The sequence below is a fragment of the Drosophila subpulchrella genome, chromosome 3L (genome assembly GCF_014743375.2).
Source record: "Drosophila subpulchrella strain 33 F10 #4 breed RU33 chromosome 3L, RU_Dsub_v1.1 Primary Assembly, whole genome shotgun sequence".
Lineage (NCBI taxonomy): Eukaryota > Metazoa > Arthropoda > Insecta > Diptera > Drosophilidae > Drosophila > Drosophila subpulchrella.
This window is the reverse complement of record NC_050612.1, coordinates 15,793,505-15,820,461: the sequence shown is the minus strand read 5'-3', so window position 1 is coordinate 15,820,461 and position 26,957 is coordinate 15,793,505. Positions and strand designations below refer to the sequence as shown.

Below are 26,957 nucleotides of genomic sequence, written 5' to 3'. Positions count from 1 at the left end.
TCACCCCCGGGACCATCTGTCTGTATCCTCCCTCTAGCAGCAGCTGTTCCATCAATATCCCACATATCTCGGTCATTCCCCCATTAACTAACTGTCACAATACAAATTTATTATTCGGTTACTTTAACTGAAACAAATCAACGCATTGCATCTCGTGTTACAGGATGAATTTCATGCTTGAGGGCGAGAGATCTAATGAGTATAACCAAAAGTTGGGAGGGAACCCGCTTTATGGGTGTCATTACGCTGCTTCGGTAAGTGTGACCACACCAAACACAACTGACACAAAAACTGGGTTAATTAGTATTGCCTCATACCTCATAGCAAGTACTAAACCGGCACAGACCCTAATCAGATGATATCCGTAGTAGTCAAAACTAAACCCGTTTGCTCTTCACTTCGTTCCGCTCCAGAGTTGCAAGTTGCTGTGGTTTCCGGTCGTATTATGTTTTTTTAGTATTATTATTATTACTATTTTTTAGGTTTTTTATTGTTTCGAGGTGAACTTTAATTGGAATTAGTTTGACTGGGGAAAACTAAGCTTAAGTGCTTGGAAAACCTTTCTCGCTGCACAAATGTTTCAGACCTTATCGGGTGTATTTGCAACCCTCGATCTCATTTCCCTATTTCCCAGCAGACCAAACACGCCATATATCATGACCATAATAAGGCAGGTATCCCTTCTGAAAATACCTGGCTTATGTGACCAACTGCAGGTGCCATTCGTTCTGCGTCGCAGAAACTTTAATGATCCACTTAATTTGATTTCCACCATGATTATGATGACTGTTATATATGTGCTTTTATTTATATTGATTTTCTGATAGCCCACAACTTTGTGCTGATAAATAAAATGCAATCATAGTTGATAAAAGAATACAAACAAACAGGGGAAATGAAGTCATACTGAAACGGTTTCAAGGTTGCATTAAAAGATACTAACAATAATTGCATTGATCCTTTCAGCAAAACCAAAGGTCTTAAAGTATTTCAGCATAATTCAACTAGTTGCCAGTTTTCTTTCAAAAATAGGAATGACATAATTTATGGTATAAATTTAAAGTTTGCTCGATAAAGTTATCTGTAAAATGTGCGAAGAGCCAAACGGGGCATTTCCTCAGTAAATTATTGTAAAGAACTTGACAGGGATATACAAGTTTAATGTATCCCTTTGTAGTTTCAACCATAAGTTAATAATTACATCTGCTTCATCTTTATTCCCTGAAATCCGACAGTGATCACCGGGAATCATGACTGACACGAGCTACTTTAATATTTGGATGGCAGAAGGGAGACCCTTTAGGGCTTGACTATAGAGGTATACCTCCCCACAATTAATGCCTCAAAAACTTGGCTTGACTTGGCAAAACTGGAACAATCTCTCCTCGGGTAATACCCCCAACCTATCTTCTTCTCCTTTTGAAGCCGTGCCGCAATTTGCAAATGAAGTAAACTGAAAAAAAAATACAAAAAACAAAGAGCGTCTCTTGCAACGGTATAATTAAGTTGGCCTCATCAGCCATTTACGGCTTTTGGTCTACAGAGGCAGAAACAAACGATCGCGTTTTGTGGCACAGACCCTCAGCTTTTTTTCTTCTGTTTTGCTGTTTTGCAAGCGGAACTTGGAACTTGAAACTTTCCACCACAAGGCACAGCCCCAAAAACCCAGAAGAAAAAACGGTTCTTGGTCTTTTTGGAATTGGTTTGTTTATGGCCATAATGCGGCCATTGTTTGTCTAATTAGATTTTGAAAGCCAAGGCACGCAAATCGAGTCCCCAGCCCAAGATACAGTTATGACAGATAGCTCTTGTGCAACAGACTATATACACAAATATCTCGATCTCTCTTTGTCGGCAAATACTACCCGATCCCCGATACCCGATTTTCCCCCACCAATCTAACATAATGCTCGAAAATTCGAGCTTTGCATCGATAGCCATTTAAAAGCCACAGCAGCGCAACTCTGGAAAAACAAAATTGTTTTCATGGAATTTTTTCTGTTCGCGTTTTTGCGGTTTGGCCAACAAAAGGCTTGGCCAGGCCGAGACAATTAAAGCCTAACGAAATACTTACGAGTGTGCTCATAAGAAATATTCATAGGTAAATTACTTTGGACTTTGGCTTACCTGCAACGAGAGAGAAAATTTAAAAGAATTTTATTAGTTTTCTTTTCTTTTTTGTGGGGAGGTCATAAAAATTAGTGCGCTTTTGAACTTTCCTACACACATCAAAGCAGATGAAAAGCTGTAAACTTCAAATAAGTAGGAGAAGAACCCACTTGAAAGGGGGCACAAGTTTTCCCCTAACTTGGAGACAAAGTTGAGTGAAGTTTTACGATGTCAATGGCGCAGTTTATGGGCCCTAGTTTTTTATTAATTTAATTAGAGGTTGAGTCTAAAGCAAATAAAGAACTAATTTGATGATGATGGGATATGGAGACAGTAGAAGTAAATAAAACACCGAATGAAGAGAGCAACGCCTACAAATTTGGTTAACCATTTACGTATGACTCATGATCCTAATGAGCATCAAATGATTTCGAAGTACCACTTTCGTTTATATCTTTGTTCTAAATCTGACGGAGAAAACATTTAAAACCCTTTTATATAAACCGGTTGGAAGTTGATAGCTCAATATTTGGGTATAGTGAATAGAGATGTTAAAGCCATTGGATATCGAAAATATCGATAAATCGTTTGAAACTTTTATGAGAAAACTGATTGTCTGTGACTTTGTTGAAAGGAGTAACCATAAATCCTTCCAACTCACAATAAAATACTTCATAAATAGCAGTCTTGTTATTTGACTTTATGTTGACACCTTAAAATCCTGGATACTTGTCTTAACAAGGTCACAGAGAACTGCATAACAATGTTGATTCATTGGAACCAGCTGAGCCCACGAAAAACCATTTGCCTCACACTTTTCACTTTCATTTTGAGTAATTTTTCCCCTCGTGGAGCAACCCAAAAACCATTTCATTTTGGCCATCAAAAGTGCCGCATTAAAGCCAAGCACACACTAACACCTGCGAACAGTAGCTTTGATTGACGCTTTTATGGCAGCTCCGACTATCCGACTATATCACCCCACTCCACCGATCGAGTCCAACAATGCAGTTTTCTCCATTAAATAGTTGTAAAAGTAAATATTATCACACCGCGCCAGGAAAAGTTGAAGTCTTTGTCTCGCAAAATGTTTATTAAAATTTCAATTTCGACCGAAAATTGCTGGCGATTTGAATGTGGCGATACCAATGACTTGAAGCTGCTCTATAATTTTTAACTATGTATCTGGGAGCTGGCCGTAGATACAAATATATCTGCGATTGGCGGCGAATGGGGCGAAAATCCACTTAGGTAACACAAAATACTTCTCTCTAAATATACCATTTATATTGCAGCTTTTATGAGCAATTAAAAGCCAAGTCCTGAAACTGAAAATTGCCAGCCCCTACATGAAAGGGGAAGCCAAGCAAGAGCCCCCAGACAACTTGTCCGCAGTTGGCATTTGATATCGATGATGTCTTTGTTTCATTTACGAGCCCAGAGAAATTATGCAAAACTCAGCTCACAGCAGGGGCCGGAGACCCAACTTCGGCTCAAGAGCCGAAACCCCAAAAGCCAAGAAAAGCCAGTCAAGGAGATCGCTGGTCGAAGATTTTTGTGGTTTGAAAAGGCGGGGAAAAATATGTAGAGGCTCCCGAGAGAGGGATTGCGAAAAAAATAAACAAGAAAAGAAACTTGTGACAGAAAGATATCTTCATACGTGGATCATACATCTTTATATATGTAAAATGAATTCATAAGTACACTGCGTCTCGAAATGGTCAAAAGTAGTCCAATTAAACCAAATGGACGAAGACCAATTTTTAGTATTTTACGCGATAACTCGATAATTACAACCGCTTTAATTCGATAATAGATTGATTGATTTCTTTTAATAGCAACATCCTTTGGCAGAAGGTCCATAATTTGCGATTTTTTTATCATATTTAATTCGAAAATTGACTTTAATCAGGGTACAATCAAAGGATTATATAAACTTTGACTTTGCGAAAATATTTTCGGAAAATTTAAACAGGGTCTCTTGCAGTTATGAAACGCACTGTCTATGCGGTTAAGTGGTTACCTTAGCAGATCTCTATAATCAAGAGGGTAAAAGGTATCAATTACAGTTCACTGTTACAACAAAAAACCAACCCAGACCCAGACTTTTAACCAACCTTCGGAGTCACGGACATTTATATAAAAACTTTCAACCCTTGCTTCCCGGACTTGTACGATCTGTTATCTCCAAGACACAACTCCACATCGGTTGACTTTCTGTGTACATTATTTTTTACTTTTTAACCGAAAACGAAAGTGTTTTCGATGCCAATTGGTGGCAAGTGCAACCTCGTATGCGTGATAAACCAATTAACTGCAGTCCAAAAGCACCGAAAAAGTGAAATTTTCGGTATCTTTCGCTAAAAAGGCAGGGGTCAAAAGCTTATGGCATGCAGCATCATCACATATGCGGGAGATCATAAAAGTGTTGGCGATTTGAGATGTTTGGACCGCGCTGACAAATGGATGGGATTTCGTTTTAAGTCCAGTTTGTTTGGACAGTTGCTATAGAGAAGATGTCAATCAAGTGTTTGAGGTTCTTTAAGTCAAATACTTACAGAGAGAAGGAATGTCTATTGAGCTTTCTAATGTGGGTATTAATGGCTTGAAATGCATTTTTAAAAGTGAGTCCAAAAAATTCGAAAGGTGAAGGTTTTTAGAAAATATAAATGTTTGTTCCTAATTTTTTTAATATTTCATGTGGCACACTTCGGTCTAAGGTTGGATCACATCGTTTTCTTTAAGTGGTATCACTCTATTTGCAGATCTCAATCAATCAAGCCCGAATGGCGACAACCAGACAGACAGACAAAGCCAGATAAACATTAATTGAGTCATTAAGTGCAAACAAGGCGAGGCGTAGCTGATTAGATAAAATTGTATACCATTTGAAACGGTTATTAAAAGAATAAATAATGAAACAAAGAGAGGGGAAATAAAATTAATAGAGGAGCTGCAGTTAATAAAGACTTGCATTACCTAATTACAACTATTTATAAAATAAATGTACATTATTTAACCAAACACTTTGGTAGTTCTTAAGACTTAATTCCTTAATTTTTATGTTAGATCACTTCTTTTTACAGAACCTCTGTGCTACTCAGTCTTTCAATCTGCAGCTCTATACATACATCCATTTGATGTTCACCCTTCTAGAACCAAACTCCATTCGGCGCAATTCACAATTAATTGAATTATATACCATACTCAACTCCAATTCCGAGAACCGAGCGATTATTCTATAAAGCGAAGGCTAAGCTACGCTCAAGTTCCTCACTTCATTTTCGGAGTGGTTCGAGCTTTGCGTGTTTTGTCAGACGCAATCTAACGGAAATGTTTGTCTATCTCCTCCCCGATTTCCTCGATTTTCCCCCCTTATTTCCCTGCGGATTCACCGACAAATGATGTAAGCCCGGCTGAAGAACGGGCCCGGCCCCAGAAGAAGGGGCTTGGCCCCGTCTCGCCTCCGTAATGGAGTTGAAGTCACTTTATTATTACAACATTTTCCATTTCGCCTCGCTAAAATAATAATTCGCGCTTCATTTTTTACAACACACCAACCAACGAACGGCAGAATGAAGCGTCGTCCAATGAAGAAGCCATTGACCCCGAGGTTCGGATGGGATGGCCAGGCTAAAGTCCCAGTCCCAGTCCGAGTCCCCATTCTCATTGCCAGAGCCCTCCCCAAACTCCTTTTCGATCCAGTCTGAGCTGAACGACAACCAGACGACTAACAATTGAGGTTAAGCTAATGGATCTCTTCAATGTTAGGGCTTACATTACAGAGCTAAGTTACTCCCCTCAAATACAATGTAGTCATTAATATTAAATCTTTAGAACTTAAACATGTATACAATATATATGCCCTTGAGGACAGCCATTTGATCCTTTTAAACAGCCCGCATCCATAACTAAATCTTACCTATACAGCCAATTATTTGTACCAATTTTACTGTCAACCTTGAGCATAATTTATTTACCCTTGAATTCAGAGCTCAGACGATAATGAGCTTCTTTTTAGCATTTTTTCACCATAATCCACGAAGACGCCCCTATTGTGCTGCCTCCTGCTGTGGCAATAAATCCAGAGCACACACCGCCACAAGAAGAACTGACCGGCACTTTTGCCTTGGCCTGGACTCCATTCCATGGGCGGGGGAGGAGGAGGGGTTCTCAGGGGGGGGTGGTGGTGCAGTAAAGTTGCAACGGAGACGAAAGCCATAGCAGGAGCCAGCTGCATTCAGCACGTTTCAGCTGTTTCCCTGGAATTGTCGTCGCTGCGAATGCGAACGAACGCGTTTTGGACACACAGAAAAAAAGCTTGGGCACTGAAGAATTCGCGTTTATGTAAAAAATTAACACTACGCTTTAAAGGTTTCAAGTAGATGGCCAATTTATTTAAAGTAATACACGATTTTATAGTTCTGCTTATTTTTTAATAATAATAATAATAATAATAATAATTCAAATTGTTTTCGGTGCAGCCTAGCATGACAGACTCCCCCCTTTCCACCGAAAACTTCACACTTGCAACATTGCAACATTTTGCTGCTGTGACTGTTGCTGTTGCCGGAGTTCTCGGCATAATTCGTTTGGCAATCGAAACGCGGTGTTGCAAGACAAAACTAGTTTTCCTCCTTAGAAGTTACTAATTAGAGCCGAGAAAAACCCGCAAGACAAGGTGAAAATCGATTACTGATATCGAGTGGCCAAGTGCCGGAGGCAACATTAGGAGCACGAGTCGATTAATCGATAGTTAATGATGCAACACTACCGTCTACTCGTAGCCTAAAGTAGATGTCAAGTAAAGACTTTTAACGTTTAACCAACAGCAAAAAACGTTTAAGGGCTATGGTAAACATTTGAATATCAATAAGCGATTAATCACTTGGCAGAAGATTAATGAAGATTAGACCGAAGAACTTTGTGGGCAAAGCTAAACAAACAGAGTCGAGCAGATCGACAAAAACGTGATCAAGAAAATTTGTTTAAGGGATTATTAATGGTCTACAGCCTCAGGAGCTGTTCTGTCAATGTAAAAGCAAAGTTAATTGAGAATAACTATGTAATAAGTATTAACGATTATTCATAAAGTCTAAGATCTCAGTTATACTAAACCAAAGGTAAGTTCTCTCCACCTTCTCAACCCATGTTAACCTTTTTCTAACCTTTCACGTTCCATCCATGGTACTTGTGAATGCAACGCAAGCCACTGAAAAACAAAAACAATCAAGAAAATCCACAAAGGTTTTCCCAAATATATATATAGAAAAGATCATTAACAAAATAATGAGACCATACCAAATTGCTGACCGCAAAAAACCTAGATACCAAAATGAAATTACGTGCGGGCAACGATCGAAAAAAAATAAAAGCACCGAAAGGGGGAGTTGAAAAGCGATCTGTGGGGGCGTCAATTTGAATTGAAAGCACGAGCTTGATCTGGGAGAGATTTAAGCGAGACTTGCCTACCCTTCCTTCACCATCTAATGCATTTATTTTCCACCAGACATATGATTATTAATTTGATTTGTAGCTTTTTGTGCAATTTCCTTCACTTTCCTTCGGAACAGAAAATGCCCCAAAAGAGTTTTCTTTTCGGTTCGTGTCAGATTTCACTTTTCTTTTGTTTTTGTGATTGTGTTTTTTCTTTTTTTTTGGGAGGTGGATCGGTAATTTAATCCGGAATTTGTAAGCAATTTGCCCGAATGAGTTTTCAAAAGATTTCAATGTCAAAGTGTGGGTTGCTCCAACTCCTCCTCCTTCGCATTGGAAGATGGAGAAAAAGTTTTGGGGGGCTGCAGAGTGAGAAGACCTTTTGTTATGTTAATGAGAAGAGAGCAAACATTGCACTCGCTAGGGAAACTTGGAAAAGAGTCCATAAACCAAATCTCATTAAGGCACAACAAGGTCCGAAAGCTGTAACTTGTCAGCCTTGCACAAATTTCATAAATCTCCCGGCCGGAGAACCCGGGAATCCTCTTTCTTCTGGCGACTGGTTTGCCTTGGTTTGGTCATAAAACTTGCAGATTCCTTGTGCCATTCTCCTCCGCTTTTTTCTCCAGCCATCTTCACTCCGGTCGCGTCATTTCGAGGGAAAAAAAGAATTTCAGCTTCTTTTCTTCTAGTTTTCTCCCTTCCGAAGAAAAACTGGAAATGTTTTTCATTTCTGCAAATGACGGAAAAGTTCTTGCAACTGGACACGTGTTGGGCACATGGTTCGAGGTTCAGAGGATGAGGATGAGAATGAGGCAAATAAAAACTGTCATTACAATTTTGGTGGCAGGGGAAATGCAATTAAGCCAGCGGTGAAGGGTGGAGTGCGGGATAATACCTAGACGTACACGCATGATGATAATTGAAACTGTATACCCATCAGACTTGTCTTATATTGGGGGTAAACTCAAGTGAAAAGTCTGTGGTTTGCGGGGGGAAATCATTAAAGTGAAGTATGACGTTGCGTAAGGAAATACTATACGTATGTAAGATGTGGACTCTATTTCTTTATTATAGTAAGTTGTTTGAAAATGAATATACAAAGGCAATGCTAAAGGGTTTGTCTAGAAATTTATGGTAAGCACTATAAGTTCAGGGCTCTCAAACCAGCAAACCATAAATGTGATATGTACATATAATAAATCGATTTTTTTGTGGTGAATACAGATTTAAAGGTTCACCGTCATATCATTAACGTCATAGTTAAAATCAGTTGCCTAAAGATTGGAACGTATTTATGGGGTAATGACAAGTAAAAAATTAAAGCTTTCTGATATGAAAACCTTGATAATATAAATTTGTCCAATAGAGATTAAACACTATCACAATTCTAAAAATTATATAGAATAACTCTCTTATGGTTGGTAGTAAAACGATTTTGACACGAGGCCAAAACGATTAAATCCCAGAATTACACCTGCAATTACCATCAAATCGAGCAGCTGTTGATCATTATAGCCCCAGTTCTTTCCCGAACCTTAACAAAGTGAGTCATAAAAACATCTTCAAAAAAGATTCAGATATACAGAAGCCAGCTTCTTCGTCTCTCAGAACATCCTTAAAACGGGTTTTTTCGGCCAAAATGCTAAAAACACGTTTTTGCCCAACTTAACGAAATCAATTCAGTGGACAGAGAACTGAGTACTGAAAACAGACGCGAGCCACGAGTGGTTGTCTTTTGGTCTGGAGAAGAGGAAACCAAAAATTCAATGAGAAAGGAGACCGATAAACAGCAGCTGATAAAGACAAAAAGGTAGAGCACGAAAATTAGTAAACAGTCCAGAAAACAGAACACATGAGTGGGGAATATCTCGGTGTGGAGTGGGGGAAAGGGCAACAACTTGTGGCACGATGACAAGTTCTGGAATAGAACTTTGCTCTGCCAGAGTGCCAGAGTGGTAATAAAATAATCGATGGATAGTTGGTGATTGATCCTAGCTGCAAAACCAACCACCAAACACCTCCAGGCTAAGAGTCTCCCCCTTTTTTTGCAGGTTCAGGGGACCATCAAATTAAATTGCCTCGGTTTTTGTTGTACCAATAATAACAATGGAACGAATCCAACCCTCGTCGGAAACCAAAACACGCAATAGTCATCAGGAAGGAAGACAGTCGTCATTTTGAGCAGCTGCAAAATATACGTACAACTGCAGGAGACTTTTACAGGGGAGAAGCTTTACTTTGACTAGCATAAACTGTTACTTCTCAGGGTGATTTTTGCCAGGACTTTTAAGAATGCAACAGGACGTTGCGAATTTCGTTGATATGCAGCAAACTCAATAAAACCACAGATGTTTAAGGTCTCCCTGTCACTGGAAAAGTTGGCCTTCTAAATAACACTGCTTTTGGTATCCCTTTTGGGGTTGAGCTCCTGTCAATTGTTAGGTCTTAAGGGTTAAGCTGGGAATCGGTTAATTTTTCACAATCTTTGAGGGACGGTAAAATTACCGAAACGTTTATCGAATTACCGCGGATTCAATTGCCAACATATGGTGTAAAAAATGTACCAAAATCAAAGAAGTAATGAATCTATTGTGCTTTTGTATGGATTTGTTTAATAAAACCAACTGGGAGATTTTTACAGAAAATACAGAGGAAAGGGAAGTTTTAAAATCATTTTGTTTGAGCAATCTTATAGATCTGGTTTGTTTGTTTTGAGAGCAATTTCTTGTGATTTTTACACAAAATATAGCATGTAATAAAACCAAGAATTTGCTCTCATTCATTAAAAAATTGCATAACGACATGGATCAGTTTTAAAAATGTTTATAGGTAATAAAGATTTTGATCCGCTTAGTATAATTAACCACATTGTGTTCCTATTCCATTACATAAACAAATTATTCGATTTATTATGATTTATCATGACTTTTTATGGCACAGGAGATTCATTTCTTCTTTTTACTGTATTTACTGTAGTCAACCTAACCTAATCTACATTCTCGTATACTTTTTAAGCATATTTCCCACATAATTATCCACTTCCCTCGCAATTCTCTACTGAAGAAAGACCGCCGTGAATACATAAGAAACTATAAATTGGACTCTTCTGGTTCTTTCATATATGTATGTATTTTCCCTACTTTTTTCCCGCAGTCAGCAAAACTGTTGCCTAAATTGCCGGCTAGCTTGAGACCCCCTACATAAGACTGTGTATATCTTTGCGCGTTCGCTTTTTTGTCACTTTTATAATTAAAATTGCTCACACATGATTTTATATATAGAGAGAGAAGAGCCAAAACAGCGGGGCAAAAAGTATGAAATAAAACAACTCACGACCCGAGCCAGTCGAGTCATTAGCAGTGGAGGCAAACTAACCCAGCAGAACTGAGAGCGAATATTTCTTTAAATTTATTACACTGGTGGAAAACAGAACTGGCGCAATAAAAAAGCTGCTAAATGCCCAGGAAACCCACAGACACAGAACAACTCAAATGGAATACAAAACAATAAAGAATGAGCGATCTGGGATTTCGAAGGAGGAAGTATGAAGACATACCCGAGTGTTTTTTTGGGATGGGTTAAATCCGAACTGAAGTATCCACGAGATGCACGACGAAGATGCAGGCACAGGCCGCAGATGCCGATAAAGAGGAAGTGCCTTGTAGGCCGTAAATCAGAGATCCGAACCAAAAGAGATGATGCTTTGATTCAGTAATGTGTTGGTATAATATTATCGTCCATATGTTGGCGATTCCTCTTTCCTTCCCTCGCACCGTTTTTGTTTCGGTATATTTTTCGTACACTTATGAGGCTTTTCAGCAGGCAAAGTAGGTAGTTTACCTTTAGGTTCCGAAACAGAGTGTTTTGCGCACTCACAGATACGCACGGATACAGAGGCAGATACCCTCACACAGATACTCCGGAGTTGGGGGTAGAAAACAAACACAAAAACACGAACACAGACGCAAGGGAACGAGAATTCTGTACAAAAATGCAGGCGGCACTTGGCTTGTGATATATCCCTATAGATATACGATATATGTACGTGTGTATATGCACATAAAACAAGCTGACTGACTGTTTGTTCTCACTGTTTGAGTAAGTTTCTGTGTGGAGTTTCTGGCGTAGAACGAGTCTTTAAAAACATTTCTAGAATTATGTAAAAATTCAACTTAAATGCCGGTTCAATTTTTCTGGCAGTATCATGAATTTTCACTCATCATATCATCACTTTTGGCACTTAGTCTGTTTGAACTTCATGTTTCAGTGATCATAGATCTTTGGGGAAAAAATTCAGTTATATCCAAGCATTGCGCGCGTTTTTTGTTTGTTGGTGGTTTGGAACTCGATGCCACCGGAACCGTTTCGATCCGAAAGTGCTGTTCATTTGCGTGGACCGCTCGCGAGTTACTGAGTCGCTCGCTCACGGCGCAGATACATTTTGCTGCCGCCAACTTCGCCGCAGATACATTCGCCGCCGCATCATGCGGCAATTTCCGCTCGATAGCAACATGTTGCAGCAACATTTTCCCATGCAACATTATATTATTTGTCGTTTCTGTTCCTAGTGATCTAAGGATATCTATTTATAATATCACACAGTTTTAAATATATTTAAAAAAGTAATAAATAACAACAAAAGCAGAATTATAAAAAAAAACTTGTCAGTAGATACAGTAAATCCTTAAATCATCCCAAATATATTTAGCCTTATTTTGGTGAAAAATGTGTTAATGAATAAAAAGAAAAGGTATAACCTCACTCGAAATAATTTTATTACAGGTGATTTAACAGCTGTATTTATGACCCTACAGGGCAGGTAACAGTTAAAGGTATGTGTACCACCACACTTCTCCTTCCACCAAAAATCAAGGAAACAGTTTGATAATTGCCAGCACCAACTTTGTAACTGTGTGTGTACATTCACCGTGGCTTTGTTTGTTCATATGTGGGTGCTAACTCAGTGGTTGGCACGGCAAGAATTTCGCAAATTAACAAAGACGGAAAAACACAACAACAGGAAAATCCATAGGAAACTGAAATATCGAACGCTGCTTTCCCAGGACTGAGCAAGAGGTCTTTGACACTGCCTTTATAGCGAGGTGTTAAAGGCAATTAGAATGTTGGTAAAAATGTTTTAACATGGGTATAAAGGAATGGGAATTGATTAGCTCACACAATATCCTAATGCAACTAGCAAAATGATAAATATTTATTGTCATTTCAAGTAGATAGATAGATAAAAGTTAGTTTAAAGATTCTTAGGAAGAAGGATATTGAACAGCAATTAGTAAGAAATTATTTGGAAATATTTGTGCCGTAACAGATTATACCTAGATCAACCAACCCATCCTAGGAAACAGACAATGGATTAGTGTCATCTCAACCGCCGAAATCCCATAAAATACATCTCATTTTTGCATAATCAGCAGCACACCTTCAACTCATCCCTAAAACTTATTAATGATCTTCAACTATCAACTCGTCTACGATCGCAAACAAATTAATGAAGTCCACGCAACCAAAAATATATAAACGCCTTTACATATTTTTTCTCGCAAACTGATTAATCTACCCTCACTGGGCGGCAATTTTTTAAGACTCTCGGAGAAGGGCCGACGAAATTTCGGTCTAGCCGCGGGCGGTGACAGCATAAAATGCGAAAATGTAAAAATAACAAAAAACTGAAATCGACTGAGGGAAAATACACGAAAAATAAAACATAATTTGATTTGACAAATGATGGATGCCAGCAAAAGGCAAAAGAGTAGCAGCAACACCGAGAAGACGCCAGCGAAGAATCTCCCCGAGCGAAGCTGATATTGCCCAAAAACCGTAATCAAATTTATGTAAATTTCATAACAAGACCAATTATTTATAATGCCCTGTAAAACATTGCACAAAAACATTTCCTGATCTTCTCTGAAACTTCAGACCTTAAAGCACATTAATTTCCCCCGCGCTGAGCATAAAATAAAATGCGTAAAATTCGTTGCGAGCCATGAAAGGCTAAACCCGAGGGTTTTACGGCAATGATCGCTGGTCAGAAAGGGAAATCTCAATGAAACGTTGATGCATTTTCGACCATTTGTCAAAGTTGTGTCGGATGCGAGGCAAATTGGCTGAAGATCGGTCAATTACATGCCCATGGGATGAGTGGAAATTTAATCCAATAGTTAGGGGGGCTGAAGAGATTGCTTTAAAAATATATCGTTTTCTACAGGGATTTTAAACTTTTTTTGCTGTAATTAAAAATAATAATATAAAAATAAGACAAGACCTTTTCATATCCTATGTATAAGCTCAAGAGACCTAATTGTTATATTAATGACATTTTCTTGGGCCGACCGGGTTTTCCATTTCCGCAATTTCTTCCTCTAAACGGCATTAACTTCCCTCACTTTCGATAGTTTTTATCACCATCTCTCCCCCACATTATCGTACATGCTGTCCAGCGGCGGGCAGTAAAGTCAACTTGAAGGGCTTTGCATAATAATATTGACATCATCAAAGCGGTTTATGTAGAGCTCTGGCCCAACTCTTCGTTCAGACCTCCATCGCAACTCAAGCCCCGGAGCTCTGTGACAGAGTCCCCAGATGGTTGCCTGATTTATGGTCGTGCTACTTACGTGGCAATATAAACTATATACGAATATATATGTGGAGCTGCGCTTTACGAGCGATCAGCTGTGGGTAAAAGTTGGTTTGAACAATTTGCTTACCTGAAATGAGAAGAGAAGAGGAAAAATGTTGAGAAAGATTTGTTTAACTAAATGATGCGCAAAATGATAGGGGAGTTGGCTATTCCGGATGCTGGAAAAATCTCTTTAAGATCGCGATAATCTAACTGGGTCATTTGAGCCATCTATTAAGCTGCATTTGAGAGATTAGACTCTTGAATGTAATTAATAAGTGGAGTGTTGAGTTTGCGGTAGAAGATATTCTCCAAACTTATGCAGTTTTCCATAAAATCTGCATATCTGCATCTCGCTCAACGCGAGTTTGATCCACTTTTGCTTGGCTTTTTGGTCTAGCCGAAATGTCGCCTCTTTCGTGGCCTTTGGTGCGCACAATTTATGCATTGTTGGCCAGGCCAGAAGCCATTGAGCCGTGGAAAACCGAAGGCAACACCAGAAGAAACAGAAACAGAAGTAGAAGCCAGAAGCCAGAAGCCAGAAGCTTTCACAAATCGCAAACAGACGACGACGATGAAAACAGTTAAAAAGTTGCGAGTTCATTGTTGCATGCACCAGCGGACCAGTAGTAGAGAGGCAACTGCAACACAAGGAGCCGCAGCCACCGTTTACCCACTCAACTGCCGCGAAACGGGGAATCCCCTCCGGACTCCCCTGCACATCTGACATTGGTTGTTCTACTGAACTGCGGCGTGAACTTTGCGTTCGTTATGAGTTGGAGCGGCGGTCGCAACTCCGAAGTGCGGAAAATGCGAATCGAGATGAGTTCGTGACACGATGGTTGAGGGAAGAATGAAAAAAATATAAAGATCCATACCTAAAACGTAGATTGTCCCCCGAAACATTCCTTCAATATTAAACATTCCATCATTTTTTCAATGTTCCAGGGTTGCATTTTCGATAGTTTAGAATCTAAACTTTAGATTAGCGGTCGCCAGCAGAAGCCCGCGGGATACATATTTTCTCTGCCGCCACACACATCATGTAAATTCAGTTTTTAAATAAATATAAATAAGAAGATCCACCATAACTATATTGATATCTAAAAAACCCTCTTAGTTCCAACTAAAAGCAACATGCCATCTCTAAACCAATTGCTGCCTTTTTAAATACATAACACAGCCTCTCATCGTCGTCGGTTCAGTGGAGTTCGTCGTTCGTCTTGTCCAAGCGGGAGATACAGTTAGAATAATGGTGATTGATAAATATTGTCTATGCACGATTTTCAGCATTTAATTGAAGTTTGAAGCGCAAGGTCCCGTGCTTGAGCTCGAGGTCCCCTTGCCACCGTTGCACCCATTTCACCCATTTTACCCGTTGCAACCCCATCGAGGTGGAAGTCTAATTGATGGCAGCATTTACAGTTCTGTCTGCTTTTGTCTCCCTGCCTTGTTTTCAACCGCAACACAGTTGCTTTCTCCACCCACACACTCATCGAGAGTTAGAGAGAAGAAAAGCCTCCCACTTCCAAGAAAGCGGCAGGAAACTTCCAGCGTCTGCCACCCAGCTTGATGTCTAATTGTCAAGATTTTTATGCTCGATTTTTATGAACCCCACGAAAGTTTGACTCTCGAGAAGAGAAGCGATTTTAGTCTCCGTAGCTCACCATAATTGCAATCTCTTTGCAAATAGGCGAGTATTGTTTTTCGAGCCACTTTTCCGATTCTCGAATGGCTTTCTTCTGGCTGCAGCCTCCTCGCAAACAGACAATATAACTTAAATTTCCACTCATGATAAACAGAAAAGTGAATTGCCTCGGCATGCCCACTTAGCAGTTGGAAAATGAAAACATAAACGAGGCAACAAGGATGCGGAAAATCCAATTTAAAGCGAGGCAGTTAATACTCTTTGGGTAAGAAAAAAAAACCCAGATGATATGACATATCTTAAGCATAGGAAACATTTCCAATGGAATAGTTTCTTCTGTTACATAATCCCTGCTCGGGTGTCAAAAGAATATTTTGTTTTTTTTTTTCACTCAACAATAAATGAAAAAATGCAATTTATATGTATTTTTAAAAGCCTGTTTTCCCTTTAGTGCATTATGCTCATGGGAAGTGTATCTTTAGGAGGATAAGACACATATATTCTTTCAGATTTACGGACTCACTTTCCCCCTTCAAAGATTGCTGGCACCTTTTGCCAAGTGTTCAACTCTCTTTTCAGAGCATCGCATGAGATCTTCGGGCAGCTGAGACTTTTCAGCTTTTCCAGTCGACAGCAACTTTCATGTTCTCGGCAGATTCGCGGCAAATGATAACAGAAAATGCGTTTTCCATTTCGAGGCATAATTTCGCGGCGCGGCCGAAACCATTTTCCGCATTTTCCCGGCCAATTTTTGTTGCCTCTGCGTGCTGCTGTTCACAACTTGGCGGTGAAAGAACGAACGATGGGAAAAAAGAAAAAAAGAATAGTAGCAGCCAACTCCTGTTCAGCAGCAAACAAACAGCAAAGAGGCGGGAAAAAACAATATATACATTGTGTGGTAGGGGAAAGGTAAGAGGACCCAGGGCCTCAGAAGTCTACTGGTGCAATAAAAATAATAATCGAACTGCAGCCGCATTGCGTTGGCCGCAAAGTTATTGCCCATTGGCTCTGATCGATTGGGCCATAAAGGTGGGCGAAAGGGGGGAGAACCGAACCAAGGGGAAGAATCCAATCCAGAGAAATGGGAGAGGAAAAGAAATTGCCGTTGGCTGGCGATGGTAATTTGATAATTGGCAACGCTTTCTGCTCGAGAGTTACATAATATGGGGCCAAGAGTGGTTCATTTGGTATGGAAGAAGCAGAGGCAAAGGTGTAAATCAAGATCTATAAACTTTAATCGGAACCGAAAACCCATAAACCGATCGCTTTACTGGAAAAGCAACACAGCTATATTATCTTAGCTTCATCTTAAAGTAAACATCCGTTCTTACCCCAAAAATAGGTAAAAGTAACCTTTTCTTAACAATTTACGTACTTTGATTCTGTGAGCATATGTATAACTATTTTTATAAACGTTGCTATACAAATATTAACCCTAATCTTAATTTATTGCTTAACCCGAATTAAGCCATCTTCAAGGAAACTTCTACCGAACCGCAACGATCCCTGAACCTAATTCCAGAAATACCTAGCTGACCCCAATTCTCATCCGCCTAATGGTTATTACGGTTAACCAGAGATTACCCAACCGTCTAACATTTGCCACTTCATTGCCCTGCACTTTCCATCAAGCCAAGCCAAGCCAAACGAAACCATAATCGCAGTCGGCCAAATCGTTGATCCCCATTTACCTTCGATGGGCAGAAAGCTCCTCCCCAGCGATTATTACCCAATCCTAATCATATACATAAAACCGCTCAGTCTAGTGAACTCTTGAACCGGAATGTCTTACTAAATCCACTGGACTGGAATATCTGGAGATCTGGGGGATATGAAAATCTCATTCGCACGCCAAATTGATTTCAATCAGCGAACAATAAAGCAATTTCCTTAGAATTTCATACTTCAATTCACCGACTCACTGACTGAATGAATGACTGACTGACTGACTGACTTGACCCAGTGCTCCACAATCGCTTGGCAATCTGGCAAACAATATGTATATGGCCAAATCTCCCAAATCAGCCGTGAAGTTTGTACAATTCTTTGGCACTTTTGCAGCTGACAATGATTTGGGAATAAGTAAGAGGGGGGAATAAGTAAGAGGAGCAGCTGCGCCTGCGCCTGCGCACACTTCTAATAATGGACGTTGGACGACGCCCACCGGTGGCATGGGCGATGATTTATGAGGCGGCTCCTCCATTTGCGGCTAAAGCTCACCCAAAGAGAAGTGAAAACTCCGCTTCAAGGGTGTGAAAAGTGGCAAATGAGTTGCTTGTTGTTTGCCAGCACAGAATCTCTTGGATAATGCAAAACAAAATGCCTGCAAATTGCAGACAACCGGATCTGGAAGATCTGGCTGAGAGAAGCCGCACTCCTGCCCCACCAGCACTCAAGATTAATCGCCAGGGCTTTGAAGTGACGCCAAGTTTGGTGTCAAAAACTGCGGCAAACAAAAAGAGAGACCCAGGCAAACGAGCGGCGAGTGTTAATGAAGCACAATCGATCACTGACAAAAAATTCTAGCTAGTTTTAAAGGAAATTCCAGGCTTGAAGTTCAAAATTTTTCAAATCTAAAGAATTCGCGTTTTCAATTCCTGGTAAGTTCATATCTCTCTCTGTAAAACATATCAAATATTATACATATTTTGAACACATTTTATTCCTCAGTGCATACATCCTAAAGTGTACCTGGAGCCTCAGTCGGAGACCCAGTTGTCTTCCCATGTGGGCCCACCCACGCATCTCTCTTCAGCGGCACTTTGCATTAAACCAAGTCGAGTGTTGAAGTCGACTCTTATTTTATTTGCAGCTGTGGCTTAAGTCGGTATACAGCCGAATAACGGCAGATCCCCCCATTATGTTGAGCCACCCACTCAAGCCAGGTGGAGTGGAAAGGATGAAACTCGAGATTATAAAGGAACCGTGGAGATCGCTTTGGAGAACTGGCAACTTGAACTTGCCCCTGGCTGGGATGGGGATTGATTACAAGCGGATCACAGCGGATCAGGATAAATGAGGTAAACATCATTAGATGGAGGTGAAAACTGGTCTTCGATCTTTGTTTGCCATAATGACGAATTGTTATTCTTCGTGATGGCGAAGAAGCACGTCTGAAGATTAGAGTATCATTTGCATAAATCGATCAGATTGTCTTAGAGGCTTTGCGGATTTTCTTTAATGATGATAGTCATAGCTGCGCAGATAGGCAGACAAGCAAAAAGAGAGGTTATCTCAAAGAAAAGAAAACTCAATTGCAAGTGTCTTGGAATAAAGCCTCTTCTCGAGTATCCTGGCTTTCTCATTTATTTGTTTATAGAGTTAAATTAAAGATATAAATTTAATTAAGTGGTCACGAGTATATGTAATGGCTGACTTGCACTAAGTTTTTATTTGACGGTGTTGACCTACAAATAAAGCTAAATCGTTGACTTTTACAAGGTAAGGATGTAGAAGAGATTTGTTTGAAAATGTATTTAATGTTGTATATCCTGGATCAACGGGCAAATAATTGGGAATGGGAACCCAAAACTTTACTTCTCTAACTCTAGTTAGAGTTATTGAATTCAGATTTAGACGTGGGATACCTCTATAAGATTGTGGTTAAATTTTCAAATATACTAAATTAAAATTTATCATTTTAACTAGTGTCAAAAAATTAAACCCATTTTCATGTTCGATTTTTTTGTAATTCCAATGGTTTTCAGTATGGGAACACAAAAACTACACTTCTGGATACCATAACTTGATGTATTGGATCCCGATTTTGACGTGGGATACCTCTATGAATTTGTGGTTCAATTCTCTAATATTCTACATTAAAATTTATCCTTTAAACGAGGGTCAAAAATTTACCCCATTTTCATGTTCGATTTTTGTTTCATTCCAATGGTTTTCAGTATGGGAACCCAAAACAGCTCTTCCGGATACCATAACTTGAGTTATTGGATCCCGATTTTGACGTGGGATACCTCTATGAATTTGTGGTTCAATTCTCTAATATTCTACATTAAAATGTATCCTTTAAACGAGGGTCAAGAATTTACCCCATTTTCATGTTCGATTTTTGTTTAATTCCAATGGTTTTCAGTATGGGAACCCAAAAACTGCACTTCTGGATACCATAACTTGAGTTATTGGATCCCGATTTTGACGTGGGATACCTCTATGAATTTGTGGTTCAATTCTCTAATATTCTACATTAAAATTTATCATTAAGCCTAGGGTCAAAAATTTAACCCATTTTCATGTCCGATTTTTCTGTAATTTCAATGGCTTTCAGTATGGGAGCCCAAAACTTATTTAGAAGTGACCATTGGTTGGATTATTTTTAATACTTGACATTTTAAAACATTTTTATAGAGGCAAAATAGTTTTGAAATCTAAACTCAAGTCAACTGTGTACTCTAATAGCTTGTATTTACCATTTGTCTTCCCTACTCCCACCAAACTCTCCATCTCAAATATCCTTAGACCCTGGTAAGCCACTGACCCCCGCTGACGTTTAACGACTATTAACCCCCGGCAACCCTTAACACTTGGCACCTCTCGCCCGCCTACAGCCCACTCTTCCGCCTTTCGAGACCACCGGCTTTGATTTCCCAGAAGCCCCACAACCACCGTTTTGCACATATTTCTACTTAGTGCAACAACTTTAAACGGCAACTTGCCAAAGTAAAGCAAAACTCAGCTGAGAAAAACTAGGGGAGCAAAAAAAAAAAGAAAAACTTTTACCACAAATCGGATTTCCTGCATCGATTTGCGGTCTTCGCACGCGCCTCGAACTCAAAAACATATGCTTAAAGTGGACCACAGAGCGACGACTACCTTTTAAAAAGATCCCATCTCATCGAAACGAGAGCGACCAGAATCTCCAAGCTTGATATCAGAATCAAAGACAACGCACTCGAATGCCGGAGATATTTCCCAAGGAAATAGAAGAGATTCTTGCGCTGGCCCCGCTTTTCCAAGAAGCCATCCAAAGCCAGAAGAAGAAGGAAACGTGTGCGAGGCTGACAAGTTTTTCCCTTATTTGTTATTTGTTGGCTGCAACACACAAACACCAAGCAGATGGATGACATCCAACAAGCCAAGTCAACCAGACGAGTGTGCTCTCGAAAGAGTGTGTGTTGAGAAAGATTGGTATAAAGATCACGAATTAGACTGACAGATCGAAAAGGAAATTCGATAGGGAGAGTCCAGTTTAAGGTTTGATTATATACATCTAGGTTTTAAAAATAAACAAGGCGCATTCATGGATTAATTTCCAATGAACTGGATTGGACTTAGGTTGATTGAATGAGAATCGCATAGAAAGGCAGCTTGCAGTAAACATTTTAATAACTAGAGATGGACTATAGAATTATGCCTATGATATTATATGAATGCAATTATACATACAAATGTCTTCAACTGCCGCAATACTTTCACATTTATTTATTCAAAAACTCATCTTGGTTTTTTAATGTTTTTAATGAAATAAAACAAAGACTTTATGAATGGGCTAGAACCATTTATGAATAATAGTAGTTAAGTCATGACTCTGAAAGGCTCGATCTTAACGAACTTGCAAACACACTTAACTTCTATTAAAGTGCGAACTATTAAAGTCAAAAGATGCCTGTAACCTATTCTATTTATGAGCCCATCTTAAATAGAGAACCCTGTTCCATTCAATGGGCACTGGGTGTGGAGAACAAGTTTTCCCCTTAAGTCATTGCTTGTCCCAGCATTCCACCTCCAGACAACGTGCCAAAATAGCCCTGGAGGTTTCTATCGAAGGGCCTAGCTACAAACTAATTGCCTGGGCACGCCTTCAACTTCTTTACAAAATAGAGAAGTGGGTATCTCATCAAGCGCCAATGCATATTCATAGTCATAACGAGATTTGAGGTCTGCCATGTTCACACAATCTTCCACTTTTCCTCCACTTTAAGACACTCCTCATAACTGCACAATTACCTCGTTATTTTAATTAGTCAAAAATATAAAAAAAAACATTAAAAATTTGAGCAAGTGCAGGAAAAAACTGAGGTGACAACACATAGGAAATGTCTAAATATACAAACAAAAGCTGGGCAAAGCATAAATCACCTGCGAGGGGAAACAGGGGAACTGTAACTGCAAACAAGTTAATGAATGTATCTGAGAGATACATCTGCATAGAGAGAGAAAGACTCGACAAATAGAGTTGGCCGAAAAGCAAAAAGCGGCTATAAAAAGCGTTAACAAGACAACAACAGCAATTGGCAAACAATAAAATACACTTAGCAGCCGAAGAAGAAGCGGATGGCTACTAAATTGCTGTTAACAATTCTCGGGGAGCCCAGCCGGCCAGCAGAGGCAAATAAATTTTTCTGTCTGCCAAAAGTGGGTCAACAAGGAAAGCCTCCCCCTTTTTTTTATTTTATAGAAGTTTTTTCAATGCCAACGGCAAAACATTTCACTCAAACTGCGACTGCAAACTCTTTCTCTCGCGTGCTAGGCAGATTTTAACTACCGTTTAACTCTTCTTTTCCCAACCAACTCCACTCCCTCTCCGCATTCATTAATCACCTTCTGTTAGTCCAAAGAGTCAATTTCGAAAAGCCTGCCAAATGTGTTCCACGCAACTGCTCAACCTCTGTATCTTTCGGGTGCCTGGAACGAAGCGCACATTTGGCTTTTATCACTCGATCCGCACCAAATAAACTGCAAAGCTCCTAACGCAAAAAAAGAATCAAAGAAAACACATTTGTGTGCCAGATTTTGGTGCATTTACGGATTGCGTGAAGAATTTCCAATCGAACAAGACCAACGCAAATTCTACAGCAAAACTTAATGGATTTGGGAAGAAACAACGAGGCGGCACAAGCGTAAATACTTTATTTAGACTGGGAGTACTCTTCAATAAATCTGAAAAGTTGTATACTCTTCTAAAGTGAATTTAATAGGAATACGGCTTTTTTAAGTGCAAAGACAGACGTTCATTTTTGTTGTATAATACCCCTTCTGTAAGGTTCAAGAAAAGTCCTCTGTAGTTTAGTTAATTTCGATGGTAATTTATTTATTCTCGGTCGATATCAATAATACTATTTTCCAAATTTAACCGTGGTAGATCTGGTGTCCGTAGGTGGGAACTCCATAGGATGCTACTTCGTAGGACTTCAGAACGGGGACATGCTGAACCACTGGAACGTGCTTGACCACGGAAACGTGCTTGACCACGGGAACATGGTGCACCACCGGAACCTGCTTCACCACTGGAATGTGTTTCACCACGGGAACCACATGAGCCACAGGCACCACTCCGTAAGAGGGCTCAATGTAACCAGGAGCAGCGAAAGCCATGGCAACCAGGGCAAAGATAACAGCGATCTGAAGTAATAATGTCGAGTTAATACACACAAAAGAACATTTGATATTTCCTTGCACTTACAATGCGGAACATCTTGGTATTCTGTTTTAAATTTCAAACTAAAACTTTGGGATATTGTCACTTGGATGCTTGTCGGATGACTGTTGTTGATTGACCAACGTATCAGTTACTTTATATAGCCAAAAATCAGCGTAATATTGACTTCTCAACGAGCAAACGTGTTTAGCCATAATTTCATAGAATTCTATGGTTTAATTGGGAGAATGGATTTGTCAGTTGACCCAGGGGCGTCCTCATATAGGTCTTTTTGTGGTCTTGACCTTGGTTATCGGCGATCATCAAAACGCGTGAAGTCGATCGATATAATGACAATGGACTCGGGAAGTAAACAATAATAGGCAAACGGATCTAAAGACCCCACACAATTGAAGAGTTATTGAATGGGGATTATGTCCAAAGGTTAAGCAATAACGACCGATAACGGGAAGTTCGCCGCTGGAGATGAAGCAAAATAGAATGCGCATTATACGAAGATATTTTAAAATTAAAATAATTAAACTGGTTTGGCGCGTGGCGCTTAAACAGAAGTCATTTGGGTGCTAAGTTTTGGTTGACGTGTTAACTACTATATATAATGATGCCACGGATGGTCAATCAACAACAGTCGTCCGACCAACATAAAAGTGTGATAACCTCAAAGTTTAAGTTTCAGTTTCAGAACAACATATCAAGATGTTCCGCATTGTAAGTTAAAGGATTATAATATATCCCTTGGTGCGCATTAACTCGACATTATCTCTTCAGATCGCTGTGATCTTTGCCCTGGTTGCCATGGCTTTCGCTGCTCCTGGTTACATTGAGCCCTCTTACGGAGTGGTTCCTGTGGCTCATGTGGTTCCCGTGGTGAAACACATTCCAGTGGTGAAGCAGGTTCCGGTTGTGCAGCATGTTCCCGTGGTCAAGCACGTTCCCGTGGTTAAGCACGTTCCAGTGGTTCAGCATGTCCCCGTTTTGAAGTCCTACGGAGTAGAATCCTATGGAGTTCCCACCTACGGACACCAGATCTACCACGGTTAAACATTTAAAAAAAAAACACCACTGATATCGACTCGACATGAATAAATTCCAAACCAAATAAATATCGGGTGTGTTTTCCCTTATTAGCTAACCCAGTTTAAAATTATTTTAAGTTTAATTTTAAATTTAATGAAAATTCAAGACTAGACAGAGCAAATATGAGCCGTTCTATGCGATTCTCATATGGTACACTTAATTAAGTAAATATTTGCAATGAAGTAGAAAAAATTCATCAACTAACACAAATTATTTAAATAGTTAAAAAGATATAAATGTAACTCTCAAAGTAAGAATACCCCTACGCAACACTTAGCTTTTGAGTCTTAAAGAACTTGAAAGTCTATAAGGGACATCCTCCTCATTTCTCAAGCACCCTACGTAATGAATTTTGCTAATTAAAAAAAATACATTTTAAAAGAAAAGAGCAAACCGTGGTCTTAACTTCCTACCATGGCCAGCACTTTCCATTTTTTACATTTTACATCAGCTCATATTGTCTTAAGGCTTGCACACTCAGGTGGTTTCCATGGTTAGCTGATCATTTTATGGGACATTTTGTTAAATTTAATTTTCACCTCGTTCATTTTGTTATTTGCGAATAGTCACACATAAAGTCGTTAACAAGGTGGCAAGCTTCCAGAGAAAATTTCTTCATTAATCAGCGGAATAAAGTAACGCCTCTAAACTGCAGCTGCATCTTCCACCACGACTATAAGTCTATAAAACCCAATCCCAGCTCGTCTTTAATTTGAGCCAATTAAAGTGGCGACAAAGCACAGCCTTTGAGTCCCGAATGAAAACTCAGAGCCGCCTTTCCCTTTTCCCCCGGCTTCGGTTCGATCTTGGCGTTAATGATGAACCTGAATGGATCGTACATGAATTTTTCATTGTTTTTTATTTGGGCTTTATTCGGGTTATTAAATCGCTGGCTAGAAAAACTCAAACTCTCAAGCGGTTTGGTAAGCCAAAGAAATAAACAGAGAAAATATAAAAATAAATTGTGTTCGAAAGTCTATTTTGTGATCATGCTTTTGGGGCCTTTTTTTGTGGCTGCTTTTGTTTTTCCTATTGCCAAAAGATTTATTGTTGGCTTTTTCTTCTTAATTTCCCCCACATTTCATTTCGGTTTTAAGTTTCAGTTGCAGTTTAGTCTGCTACCAATTCCAGTTCCACTTCCTTCCCACTTTTAAAAAAATTTCTCGCCTAAAGTTTGGCAATTTTATTTCTCTATTAGAGGGGGAAAAATAGTAATTTGCTGCTCAATTATGACGAAATCATTTGATCCGCTTCACATGTGACGTAGTCATTTTATACTTTTTATACTTTTTGGGCCTGTCTTTCCTTTTGTGTGGTTTTTTTTGTTGTCTGTGGTAATGACTTCATCGTCAAGATCCGCAGTTCGTTTGATAAATTATCCACCAGAGTTTGTAATAATATTTTTCTTTGGCTCGCTCGGTGGGTGTTGCCTTCGATTTGGTGTGCCTGCTTTTGTTTTCATTTTGTTAATTATCCGCTTTAATTGTTAATTTAAATCACGAAGAAAAGTGAAACTCAATTGAACTTGAGAGACCCCCGACCATCTATCTTGCTCGTGTGTTATTTTCTTATGAAATTGGGCGTGTTTTGGATCGATGAAGGAGTGAAAGGTTTTCTGATCCGATTGTTGGCGATAAGAGGAGATTGTTGTGCTTTTAAAAGAAGAGTGGGAGATTTACATTTTTAGATATTCACCTTGGGGCTAAATCAAATTTAACAATATACTCAGTTTTTTTTTAAGGTTCCTAATTCTCATCTCAATTTCAAGTTTTGATTTTCGAAAAAAATCTAATTTATAAAGGGTCAACGAGATGCATCTTTGAGGTACACATGCACTCAATTTTATTCCCTAATGACCCTTAATCAACGCCCCAAGTGCAATTACAATTCAGTTAGGCCCAAGTTCGACTAAACGATGGCAAACAAAATGGAAAGTTTATTTAAAGGTTCACTTAACGCGAAAGTTGAACTATAGTCGAATTGGGCAGCAATCGTAACTGAATTTTAAGTGGGACCTGGACTCGGACTTGGGCTAACTACTCTCTGGCTGGGCTAATTCGGTGGTAAATGTTTTATTGCCGCCCAGCAACTGCAGCTGGCCATATGGTCTGCATCCAAGTCGGACTGGCGAATCCAGACCGGAGAGCCAACTTACTGGGCGAAAGGTTACAGCCAGCAATTGTTATGCAAATCTGGCGCGGGGGGAGATTGCCGCAAAAACACAATGGACACCCATTCGATAGAATCGGACAACCACCAAATCGAAATTCAAAATTCAAATCCTATCGAGGCGAAACATGAAATTATGACTGCCATAAAGTGGAGCACTTCCTCGACTCCCGCACACGAAATGGAAATTGTCAATGCGATTATATGGTCGCAGCTCTTAGCTAATCGCGCCGGCCAGAGACTAAATTGCACCACCTTCACTTTTCCTGCGGCTTTTCCAGGGAAGCCATGAAAAACAAACTTATTTTCTCGCTTTGTCACGCTGCTTTCTGCTGCTGCTTGTCCTGACCATTTTTGGTGGCCCCAGTTGGTCGGAAAACAAAGACATCCTGTCGTTGTAGGCGACAGGGAACATGATTGTTTACGCTTCACTTGACCAGAACAGCGAATAATTAACCCGTTGTGGCCGGCAAGTGTTAAGGGGTTAG

The 26,957-nt window shown here is 39.6% G+C and overlaps 3 protein-coding genes across 9 annotated transcripts in view; 1 reads left to right on the top strand and 2 right to left on the bottom strand.

Moving 5' to 3' along the window:
* The window catches only part of LOC119552696, a 118,368-nt gene that overhangs the window by 49,171 nt on the left and 42,240 nt on the right, over positions 1–26,957 (bottom strand). The gene's annotated exons all lie outside the window — the stretch shown is intronic.
* LOC119552717 lies at positions 22,914–23,502 on the bottom strand. 2 transcript variants are annotated; one of them, XM_037862468.1, is made up of 3 exons: positions 23,248–23,259; positions 23,097–23,186; positions 22,914–23,060 (listed from the first exon to the last, which is right to left on the bottom strand). In XM_037862468.1, the coding sequence occupies exons 1-3, from the start codon at positions 23,257–23,259 to the stop codon at positions 22,914–22,916; spliced, it is 249 nt and encodes an 82-aa protein (XP_037718396.1). The 2 variants fall into 2 exon arrangements, with proteins under 2 accessions (XP_037718396.1, XP_037718395.1); XM_037862467.1 differs by having other exon boundaries at positions 22,914–23,186; positions 23,248–23,502.
* LOC119552719 lies at positions 23,920–24,264 on the top strand. Of its 2 annotated transcripts, XM_037862471.1 has the most exons (3): positions 23,920–23,931; positions 23,992–24,081; positions 24,118–24,264. In XM_037862471.1, the coding sequence occupies exons 1-3, from the start codon at positions 23,920–23,922 to the stop codon at positions 24,262–24,264; spliced, it is 249 nt and encodes an 82-aa protein (XP_037718399.1). The 2 variants fall into 2 exon arrangements, with proteins under 2 accessions (XP_037718399.1, XP_037718398.1); XM_037862470.1 differs by having other exon boundaries at positions 23,992–24,264.